The 11,661-nt window shown below is 42.5% G+C and overlaps 1 protein-coding gene across 4 annotated transcripts; it reads right to left on the bottom strand.

Annotated features, from left to right (window-relative positions):
• Positions 1-404: 404 nt before the first annotated feature.
• Positions 405-8,364, bottom strand: LOC145425937 (uncharacterized). Of its 4 annotated transcripts, none has more exons than XM_080299445.1 (6): positions 8,240-8,364; positions 3,412-3,453; positions 3,054-3,323; positions 2,732-2,965; positions 1,640-1,812; positions 405-1,533 (listed from the first exon to the last, which is right to left on the bottom strand). In XM_080299445.1, the coding sequence occupies exons 1-5, from the start codon at positions 8,274-8,276 to the stop codon at positions 1,643-1,645; spliced, it is 753 nt and encodes a 250-aa protein (XP_080155571.1). In that variant the 5' UTR covers positions 8,277-8,364; the 3' UTR covers positions 405-1,533; positions 1,640-1,642. The 4 variants fall into 4 exon arrangements, with proteins under 4 accessions (XP_080155571.1, XP_080155572.1, XP_080155570.1 ...); XM_080299446.1 differs by having other exon boundaries at positions 1,640-1,800; XM_080299444.1 differs by having other exon boundaries at positions 1,640-1,825; positions 2,733-2,965.
• Between the last annotated feature and the right edge of the window lie 3,297 nt (positions 8,365-11,661).

The raw sequence follows: 11,661 nt of genomic DNA, 5'->3' as shown, positions 1-11,661 counted from the left end.
CTGAAAATAAATCACAATTCTCAGAATCTTATTGACTATATGAAAAGGATGAATTAAGGATATCTGCATACACAGGAAAATGCTTCCTTACTGCATGTGCAAAGGTCTTGTGACATTCATCAGCACTGTCCTCTCTGATGTGAACCACAGAGTCTGGCTCACAGAATAATAGGTGGAACTTTCCCACTCAGAGCCACAATTATCCACGCAGGTCAGCAGTTGACCTCAGATGCATATCTGTGGACTGTGGGAGGACATGCAAGCTCCTCACAGAATGCCCAAACACGAACCTCTTTTAAAAAAAAGTTCAAATCAAGCTTGATCGTCTGCAGATGGAAGCATGATGCTGCAGTAGATTTCACAATATTCCAGTAGAAGAAGAAAGATGGGGCTTTAAGCTCACGTACAGTAAATTCAAATTCAAATTTTATTTGTCACGTACACAGTCATACACAGTACGATATGCAGTGAAATGCTTAGACAACTGCTCGTGACCTAAAGAAAAAAAAAAAGGAAAAGGCTATGAATAAGATAGGAAATAAATATGAAAAAATTAAAAAGGGTAAATTTAACTAGGAAGGAATAAAATATAAAAAATTAAAGTTAAAAATGAAATAACTGTACAACAGAATACACAATACACAGTATAGAACTATATAAGAATGTATGAAGAAATATAAATATATATATACACAATAACAGCAGCTGTACAGTACAGGCAGACACCGCTCACACTACAGTTATGATACCAGGCCTCTAGTTTAAACTAGTGAATTTAGGGCATTTTAAAATGAAAATATCAGGACATGATCTTAGCGGGTATCACATTTACAATATGTTATGTTTTTTATTTGGTCCTCCTCACTGCCCATCATCAACATGACTCAGAGACACTGAAGAAAGTTAGCACCCTCCAGGAAGTAAACCAGATTGAAAGACGTCATATTTTACCTTTAAAGCATTTAACAGTCAACATGATGGTGAGCTGAGGCACTGTGGGCGTGGCGAGTGGCTGGCTTAACATTCATTTAACAGTCTTAATCACATATCATCCCACTGATGAGCAGGAACATCTACTAGTGTGCGTTTTTTCTACTGACTGCAACCCTGTCATTGTGCTGTGCCCTTCTCCATAAGTCAGGGTTCCTTTGAACAAAGACTTGGACATGAGTATGTTTCTGGTGAGAAACTTTAATTGTTTATGATTACAAAACAGAAACAGTGTAATACACACACAGTCACAGTTGTCATGTCTGAAAATACAAGTCATTGCAGAGCTGCAGGAAAACCTTTAAACGTCCCAAAATATTTTACTTAAAAGCATTGAAAAAAAAAAAACCACGAAGTGCTGCATAATAAGACCAAACATGTAAAATCACAGGCCGACAGTAAAGATACAACAGCAAAGACACATCCACTGCTTTTATGCTGGTTACTGGAGCTTCAGGGGGGACCAATGATGTCACAGAACAGCAGCCAATCAGAGACAGTAGGATGAAGGTCCTCCATAAGGCAGAGTGCGTCCTCACTTTCCTGTTCAGAGACAAACATCAGCGATTTCAGCTCGGATCTGGTGACCTTTGACCTTTCCTAACACACACATGTATGTGCTCTGTGACTCAGCTGACACACGTCTTACCTTTTAGCTTCCTCCAAAGGAGCAGAACTCAAACCAGAACCAGGAGAACCACAGAAACCAGACCTGACATGATGGAGGCTGTGAGAGGAGGGCCAGAGGATGGGGACCAGTACCAGTACCAGGATGAGCTTTTACATTAGGAGGAGGATCTGTGGGAGGATCTGTGGGAGGATCTGCAGGAACAACGACAAAGATGGTTCAGTCAGTTTATTATCTGGTCAGTTCATCAGTTCCAGTAGTCTGTGGAAGCTTCCTCACTGATAGACAGAGCCGTCTGAATTCTTGAAAGACTAAAGAAAGGATCTTCAGGTTACACTGAGGATACACTGAGACTATCTGTCATGAAAGTCTTTATTTATGGACTTTATCAGGCACAGGATGGAGAGGAGTGCAGTGACGGTCTGGGCGTACCCATCTTCTTCTCTCATCCCAAGACCGCAGACAGAAATCAGCATTATAGAATAAATGAGTTAGATCAGGATCAACTGCAGACGATTGGATCGAGGGATTCTGCCTATCCTGAGTCCTCTCCTATACTGTACTCACACACATGACTGCAAGCCTGCCTACAATACCAATGGACAGGTGTGTCAACTGTGGTGGGCCCAATCAGCAGAGGAGATGATCTCATTCCAAACAGACTCCCTGCATCTTTCACAGCAGCAATGAGATGTGCTTTTCTCTGTGGTTAAACCTTAGTGACTCACATTTATATTTATATTAAATATTCTCCTCTTGAAAGAGAAACATGGGCCTGAAAAGAAACTAATGTTCACATCTGTCAGTCACAACCTGACACTGAGTCTCTTTAGTAAATCCAGCAGAGTTTTAAAGTCAAATAGAGGTTTTGTGCCACCACAGTGAAGATGGACTTCTTTGTTCCTTCTTTAACATTCCAACCTTTGTAATGATGGGATAATTTTCTCTGGCTGCTCTGTTTATGTGACCTGAATACATTAAGAGAACATTGATAAGTAGTAGTATCGAAGTATCGATAAAGTAAGATATAACCTACCACCTTTCATTGATCTCTATGACATTTCTACTAAAGTCCAGGAAAAGAGGTTGAATAAGAAAGATCATTGCACTGACCTCTGACTGTCAGCCTGCTTTTAGGAGACTGATCAACACCAGTTGAGCACGAGTAGAGACCTTCATCAGACTTCTGAACATTAGTGAGAGTCAACTTTAATTCAGGATCAGATCTCATTTTCTCACCAACTTTATATAAAGAAAAGTTCCCCAGATCTTTGAATTGACAAAGCAGGATCTCATTACTTCCTGTCCACACAGGAAATGAAGGGGCCTTCAGGATCAGAGAACCAGCTGACCAACAGAGACACAAACAGAGTGATACAGAGACAGACTTCCACCAACACACAGAGTCATACAGACACAGCTGGAACATCTGTACCTGAAACAATGATGTTGACTTCGTCACTACGCTGCCCAGATGAGCTTTCACAGAAGTAAGCTCCATCAGAGGGGTTACGCAACTTGAGTTGACACAGAGACTTTATAATAACAAGGCCTTCAGCTGCTCCACACCTCTCAGTGAGTGCTCCTGTGGTCCTCTTCACTGTCCATTCATCAACTGTTTTTCCATCACCATCAACACAAGTCAGAATCGCTAGAGCACTACCACTGAAGAACTGCTTGTGATCTGGAGTTACACTCAGAGAGACTGAAGGGCAGACAGATACACAGACAGAGTAAATGTATTTGTGTTCTTGTTGGAGTCTCACTGATGGTTTTCACTTCCATCGACTCACCTGCAGAAACAGTCAGTGCAGAGAGATGCAGCACACACACACCTGCAACAGGAGGACAGAGGTCACTGAAGGTCAGAGGTCACTGAAGGTCAGACAAAAAATGTGAGGGTGTACTACGGGGGTGGGGAACTCAGGCCTTGAGACCTAGTGTCCTTGATCTAACACAGCTGATTTAAACAGCTAAGTAACTTCCTCAAGATATCTTGAAGTTCTCCAGAGGCCTGGTAATGAACTAATCATCGGATTCAGGTGTGTTTACCCAGGGGGGAATCAAAAACCTGCAGGACACCAGCTCTCGAGGCCTGGAGTTTGACACCCCTGGTGTACGAGCTTCATTCTCTTATAGTGCGTACAAAAAAAACTGCATGAATCCTGCATGATTCATCAACAGAGGTGGGCATTACCAAAGTAAAAATACTTTGTTACTGTGCTTAAGTGGTAAAAGTGGGCGGGGCAGTAAGTCACACTACTTCAGCATCTAGCTAGCCCTGCTGAAGAGGAGCGAGCATAAAGGGAGTAACGGTTTATTATATGTCAGGTCATTTCAAATGCAGCGTTTCTATGACCACAACAAACATCAGCAAACACACAAACTGTTTGTGTGCAGTTTGTCTCACAGTGTGTTACAGTTAACGGTCCAGCTGCTGTATTTCAAAGAGAGGAAAGAAAGAGAGCTAACGTCACTCAGAGATGGAGAAAGATAAGAAAGAAGCACATGAGAGGCCGTAGAGAGCTTAGATTTAAAGAGAAGGATCGCTTAGTGTGATGTCATGAACTGGAAATGTAAACAAGCCATGACTTTAATCACATATTGGACCTGTATGTGAAGATCTTTCATGTTGTCAAACAAAGTAAATTATACTTAAATCCAGTGTTGGGAAGGTTACTCTTAAAATGTATTCCACTACAGATTAGAAAAATGCATGCCCCAAAAATGTATTTTGTAACGTATTCCATTATGTTACTCAATGTGAGTAATGTATTCTGAGTACTTTGGATTACTTTATATATTATCATGCGTTTTATAACTGCATGAATGTACTATTGCTGTGAGATATATTACTATTACTGAAGGCTACTCGCCATACCAATACAAAATAGATGTTTAAATCTTAATATACATGAGTAACAGTAGGTGGACATTAGGTTAGGCTGCACTTTTTGCAGCGATCTGGTATAGAAAACTATTCAGCGCATATATAAAACAGGTGCGCGGCTTGAACCGTAGTAAAGGGACCTCTGGCTAATACGTCGGGTGCCGTGTCGGGCTCGTAGCCGAAAAATAGATTAACTTTGTTGTCTGGGTCAACTTTGTTTTAGACAGAGAGAGGCGTTGAAAGACTGCTCCAACTGAACTTATTGTTTCGGAGGAAAACACGAACACGGTGTACAGTCGAGTCTTAATAGCTTACTTACAACTGGGCTCGTCAGGCTCTCTTCTTGGCTGCAGTGGTTATTATTATATTTACATGCTTCCAGCTCCCGTTTCTTTTTTTTTCTTTTTTTTTGGATCTTTAGCCATCAGAATTGTTGTCTTAAGGCCAAGAAAGATGCCAAGCGGATTTATTTTACCAAGTGGATCATCATGGCCTTGCCATATTGGTCCATTTGATTGACCTTTATTATAATTATGTATTTATTTTATTTTCGGTTGCTACAAATGGGACAGACATGACTGTGGGATAGGACAGGGAGAAAGAATGAAAGAAAGAGAGGGAGAGAAAGAAAACCAGAGGAGAGAAGAGACGGTGAGAAAGGGGGGAAGAATGAAAGAAAAACAAACAAAACACCTGGATCACCTGTATGGAGAAAAAACAAACAGAAGAGAAAGCAAACAACAAAGAGCAACATAATAAATACAGCACCATCACAATAAACTAGCTAGCAGTAGATAACAGTTACACAATATGGGATCTTGTTGATCCCATATTGTGTAACTAGTCTGTCAAACGAAATAAAGTCTGTTCCTTCCAATATATGTTCCAAGTATTTAATTCCTTTACCACTCCAATCTGAAATGTTTATCATATTATTGTTTTGTAATATGTCAGGGTTGTTCCAGATAGGTGTACGTTTGCTTTGGATTAATGAAGAAACTCCCACCATGCTGTCAGAGAAGAGCTGATGTTGATGCTTTTAAAGCATTCATGTCGTTTGATGTTTGAGCTGATAAATGGTAGGTCTCAAATTTCTAGGTTATTACATAGTGCCTGTTCTACATCTATCCAAGGTTCATCTAAGAGGGTGTGTTTAAACCATCTAGAGATGAACTGAAGCCTGTTGGCTAAAAAATAGTGATTAAAGTTAGGCAGATCTAATCCTCCTTTATCCTTGGTCCTTTGTAGTGTTTTTAAGCTGATACGTGGGGGCTTATCTTTCCAAAGGAATTTAGAAATATACGAGTCTAGAGATCTGAACCAATCTTGTGATGGCTTATTTGGGATCATTGAAACTAAATAGTTCATTTTTGGCAAGACCATCATTTTTATAGCGGCGACCCTTCCCATGAGTGATATGGGTAAAGATTTCCATCTACCCAGGTCGCCTTCTACTGTCTTTAAAAGTGGGATGTGGTTTAATTTAGTTAATTCTGAAAGTTTAGGGGAGACATTAATACCTAAATATTTTATATTTCCACATTGCAGTGGGGAAGGAGAAGAATTATGGAAGGAGCAATTAATCGGAAGAACTGTTGATTATGACCAGTTAATTGAATAATCTGAAACACTTGAGAAGGAATTTATCAATTCAATTACCCCAGAGAGATTGGTTTGAGTTTTGGAGAAAAAGTAACACATCATCCGCATAAAGGCTGATTTTATGTTCTACATTCTTACATTTTATGCCCTTAATTACTGAATTCTGTCTGATTGCTGCTGCTAGTGGCTCAATAAAAATTGCAAACAGTGAAGGGGAGAGTGGGCATCCCTGCCTGGTGCCCCTCAGGAGAGAGAAGCTGGAGGATGTCTGGTCATTTGTTCTGACACAAGCTGTTGGGGAATTATATAATATTTTTAACCAGTTTATGAAAGAGGATCCAAAACCAAATTTGTGTAAAGTTGCAAATAGAAATTTCCAGTTAACTCTGTCAAATGCTTTTTCCGCATCTAAAGAAAATATTATGGTTTCAATGTTTTTACTGCATGAGTAGTCTATTAAATTAAGTAATCTACGTGTATTTGTTGATGAGTGCCTACCTTTCATCAAACCAGTTTGGTCAGGATGAATTAAAAGGGGCGTAATTTTCTGTAATCTTTTTGAGAGAGCTTTGCAGATTATTTTAAGGTCTACATTAATAAGGGATATTGGACGATAGCTTGAAGGAAGGAGAAGAGCTCCCATTTCTGCTCGATGAGAACTAATTTTCCACTCTCCTTTCTCTCCCTCCCTCGCTCACAGACACATAACGTGTATGGCGGTCCATTCTCCCTGCAGCACGGACTACACTGCCCATGAGGCTACATCGTTTAGGGCAATGCCTGTAACACTCTGCCTGTTAGCTTAGCACAACAACAACAACAAAAAGCCTCTCTCTCTCCCAGGAAAAACACAGTCGCAGAGAGAGCGCGTCACCCTATAACCACGGCAACAGCAACGCTGCCGCCTAGAACAACAGAACGTAGCTGTCAAACAAAACCCAAACAGTCCTGACCCGCCACAATATGAAACAGGAAAATACCAATAATCCATTTATTTCAACAAAGTAACTGTATTCCAAATACCACCTATTTAAACGGTAACTGTAACGGAATACAGTTACTCATATTTTGTATTTGAAATACGTAACGGCGTACATGTATTCCGTACACTGCTTATTTTATGTACTTTCAGTAATATGTGAAAATCATGGGTAGTTTAGTGCAGAATAAACAGGTTAGCTTGCAGTGCTGTAATGAGTTATTTAGTATTTCTTGAGCCAGTGAGGGTCAGAGGTCACTGAACAAACTGCTCTTCAACATGGAAGACCATTACCATCCTTACTGCTGAGGCAGCAGAGCTCCTCGTCCCTCAGACTGATTCAACCTGGCTGCCATGAAGAAAGCTTAAGGAAGTCCTTCCTGCTGTAGTCTATAAATCTAGATGGTGAGATCAATTATAGGCCAATCTCCAACCTTCCTTTCATAGCTAAAATCCTTGAAAGAGTAGTTGTCAAACAGCTAACTGAACATCTGTGGAGGAATGGCTTATTGGAAGAGTTTCAGTCAGGTTTCATCACAGCACAGAAACATTGAAGGTTACAAATGATCTTATCTGATAGTGGACTCATGTCAGTGTTTTGAACGGGTTATAAAACAACAGTGTAAGAACAGTTTCATGGTGTAAGATGCCAGTTTTGACAAGTACAGACTAGTGTAACGGTCTCATCCTTCTCTTTCTCTTTCTGTGTCCTTTTCATTAGAAACTGTCAATCCCACCCCCGCATCACCCTGACTCGTATCATGAACAGGCTTGTGTCCACATGAACGTGCAGACTTTCCCCTTTGAAAAACAAAACAAAACAATTTTTTTTTAATATAAAATACACCAAAACGATCTCCAGCACCGTCAGATGGAGGTGCTGGTCAATGAAGCCTCTAAACAGTAAGTCAAAAATAGAAATCAATAGAAATAAAGGCACACAGCTCTGATGCATAAAGACTTGTGAGCAATGTTCCCCGCTGTTCACCACACCTGTTAAATTTTAGAAACTTTCAGAAAATCCAAGCACACAGAGGCTGAACACACATCCTGACACACTGCCAACATCTCTGTGTGTAAAGGAGACACACACACTGAAAAAGCTGCTCCTTCAGTGTGTGATGGATCAGAGGTGAGAAATTCTTCTTACCGTGCAGCAGGATCACAGACAGCAGCCTCATTTTCATCCTCACAGTCCCGTTACAGAGCTCCTCACTGCTTCGGACCTCACCCTCCTCTCAGGAGACTCTCAACAGGAAGCTGTACCACTCTGACAAGAGGCACCGCCACAATAAAAGCTGCCCTAGATATACACCTGTGCCAGTCTCGCTGGGTGCTAGATTGGTGGCTGCCAATTGCTTCACAGATTGAATAGGTTATATGCAGAGAGGAATTTCCCTACAGGGATCAATGATATTATTAATCCATCTAGTTTCATCCAACGTCTTGTGGAGAAGGTGTCCAAGTGCGGAACACGACAGAGATTTTCCCTGGGTAGGATACAACTTTCTTATGCATCTTGATATGCAGTGAAAAAATAAACAATTATTTAAAAAAATGTATTTCATATGTATTTATTCATGTGTCGTAGTCATGGCACATGACCCATATGGAAAAATATATATGTCTTATAAAGTTTGTATCTGTCTTGTGTGAAACTTGTATGAAAAGCATGCAAGAGTGAAAACAGATATAAGATCCCTTGAAAAATTATGTAAATGAAACTTGTATGTTTTAGACAACATATGAAAGTGGCCACTTTCATGACTAAATCATCCATCCATCCATCCATCTTCATCCGCTTTATCCGGGGCCGGGTCGCGGGGGCAGCAGCCTAAGCAAAGAGGCCCAGACCTCCCTCTCCCCAGCCACCTCCTCCAGCTTATCCGGGGGAACACCAAGGCGTTCCCAGGCCAGCCGAGAGATATAATCTCTCCAGCGTGTCCTGGGTCTGCCCCGGGGCCTCCTCCCGGTGGGACATGCCTGGAACACCTCACCCAGGAGGCGCCCAGGGGGCATCCTTGTCAGATGCCCGAACCACCTCAGCTGGCTCCTTTCGATGTGGAGCAGCAGCGGCTCTACTCTGAGCCCCTCCCGGATGGCCGAACTTCTCACCCTATCTCTAAGGGAGAGGCCAGCCACCCTTCGGAGGAAGCTCATTTCTGCCGCTTGTATTTCTGCCGCTTGTATCCGCGATCTCGTTCTTTCGGTCACTACCCACAGCTCGTGGCCATAGGTGAGGGTAGGGACGTAGATCGACCGGTAAATTGAGAGCTTCGCTTTTACACTCAGCTCCCTCTTCACCACGACGGACCGGTGCAGCGTCTGCATTACTGCAGCTGCAGCCCCAATCCGTCTGTCGATCTCCGGCTCCCTTCTCCCATCACTCACGAACAAGACCCCGAGATACTTGAACTCCTCCACTTGGGGCAGGAACTCATCCCCGACCCGGAGTGGGCACTCCACCCTTTTCCGGCTGAGAACCATGGCCTCAGATTTGGAGGTGCTGATCCTCATTCCCGCTGCTTCACACTCGGCTGCGAACCGTTCCAGTGCGAGCTGGAGGCCCTCACCCGATGAAGCCAACAGAACCACATCATCCGCAAAAAGCAGAGATGAGATTCTGAGGCCACCAAAGCGAAAGCCCTCCGCCACTTGGCTGCGCCTAGAAATCCTGTCCATAAAAATTATGAACAGAACCGGAGACAAAGGGCAGCCCTGGCGGAGCCCATCACCCACCGGGAACGAGTCCGACTTATTGCCGGCAATGCGAACCAAGCTCCTGCAACGGTTGTATAGAGATCGAATGGCCCGTAGCAATGGGCCAGACACCCCATACTCCCACAACACCTCCCACAGGACACCCCGAGGGACACGGTCGAATGCCTTCTCCAAGTCGACAAAACACATGTAGACTGGTTGGACAAACTCCCATGCACCCTCAAGTATCCTGGAGAGGATAAAGAGCTGGTCCAGTGTTCCGCGACCAGGACGAAAACCGCATTGTTCCTCCTGTATCCGAGGTTTGACTAGCGGACGAACTCTCCTTTCCAGCACCCTGGCATAGACTTTCCCAGGGAGGCTGAGGAGTGTGATCCCCCTGTATATGACTAAATCATATAAGCCTTTTATGATTCACTATATGAAGTAAGTCAAATCTGATGCAAGTCTTTTATAGGTTTTTTCTATTTCTTTCCAATATGGGAAGAACTGCAGGCAGTTATCAACATCTCTATGATTATTCATACACTAGTTAGCATTGCTCATGTTAGTGAGATATCAAGACAGACTGTTGCATCGATAAGATTACCTACCATTGCAACATGAAAGCAATCCAGAATTTTAAAAAAGCATGTCAGCTCACAACAAGCTATTTATAGGTTATTTAATTACACCACATTATAGTAATGCAAGTGTCAGAGCAGTCAGAAACCTACGAAGTTTATTTAACAGTGAAACATGAAGTGTTGGGACTAACGCGTTATTAAGTAACGTGTTACAGTAACTACGTTATTATTGTGGTAACGAGCACAGTAACTAGTTATTATGCCAAAACCAGGAACGCGTTACTCGTTACTGGGATTTAGATAGGGTCGTTATTCGTTACTTCGTGTGGTGGCATCGCGGAGCTTCCACAGATTCAGTAACATTAGCAAGTGGTGGAGGCCAGCAGGTGGATGAGAGAAAGGGGAGGCAAGAGGAGAGACCCGAAGCGGCCGCTGGTCCGAGAGTGTCAGGTGAACTGAACTTCAGGTAAGAAGTTATGACCTGCAGTCTCTCTGGGTCAGATATGAACCAAGTTTAGGTGGAGTTTATTTTCGTTGTGCTGACTTTTTCATACTGCGTGCTAGCTAGCATGATGGAGTTTCTATACAGCTGGGTGGTGCTATGTTACTGATGTTGAACTTTATTTTGTTCATAAGGTTAATTATTAGAGTTGCCAACCGTCCCGTAAAAAACGGAATCGTCTCGTATTCAGAGAAAATATTACGCATTTCTTATTGAGGTGAAAAGGAACAGTTTGTCCCGTACTTCAGCTAGAATGAAAAAGACACAAAGCTGGAGTTATTCTGTCGTTATGCTGCACAGCTGCCTCTTCTCTGATTCTCTCCCCCTGCCTCTCCTGTTTCTACTTCAATCATTAAACTGATCAATGATCAGCTGATCGGCTTTTCTCTCTTGTTTGTTTATCGCCCACTTTGCGCCAGAAAGAGGAAACCAGCAGATGTCGCGCTAAACAACAGCAGCACGTTTGATCAGCTGTTGTTAGAATTTATTTAATATTAATTTCTAGTATCAGCTGATGTTTGCTGGAGCCACAGCTGCAAAGCTGCTGGTCATGATGTCGGTTTGGTTATCTGGTGAGAGGGAAACATGAAGATGAAACCAGGAGATGTCCTTACTGAATCATCAGAGCTGAACAGGTGATGGAGAAACAGGTTTACCTTTTAGGTGACATGGATGAGTTGAAGTTATGAACTGTTTCTGAGAGACAAATAACACCAGGATGCTTTTCTAAGCAGCTGACAGCTGGTAACTGTGCAGGGGCGGGTCTAGCAAAGTGTTGCCAGG

This window comes from Astatotilapia calliptera, chromosome 3 (genome assembly GCF_964374335.1).
Source record: "Astatotilapia calliptera chromosome 3, fAstCal68.1, whole genome shotgun sequence".
NCBI lineage: Eukaryota > Metazoa > Chordata > Actinopteri > Cichliformes > Cichlidae > Astatotilapia > Astatotilapia calliptera.
The sequence above is the reverse complement of the archived record's forward strand: the minus strand, read 5'-3'. Positions and strand labels throughout refer to the sequence as shown.

Coding starts and splice junctions, on each gene's coding strand:
- LOC145425937 (XM_080299444.1), bottom strand. CDS start 8,276: ATGAAAATGAGGCTGCTGTCTGTGATCCTGCTGCACG. Junction 3,324..3,411: donor TGCACTGACTGTTTCTGCAG/GTGAGTCGATGG, acceptor TCTGCCCTTCAG/TCTCTCTGAGTGTAACTCCA. Junction 2,966..3,053: donor AGTCAACATCATTGTTTCAG/GTACAGATGTTC, acceptor TCTGTTGGTCAG/CTGGTTCTCTGATCCTGAAG.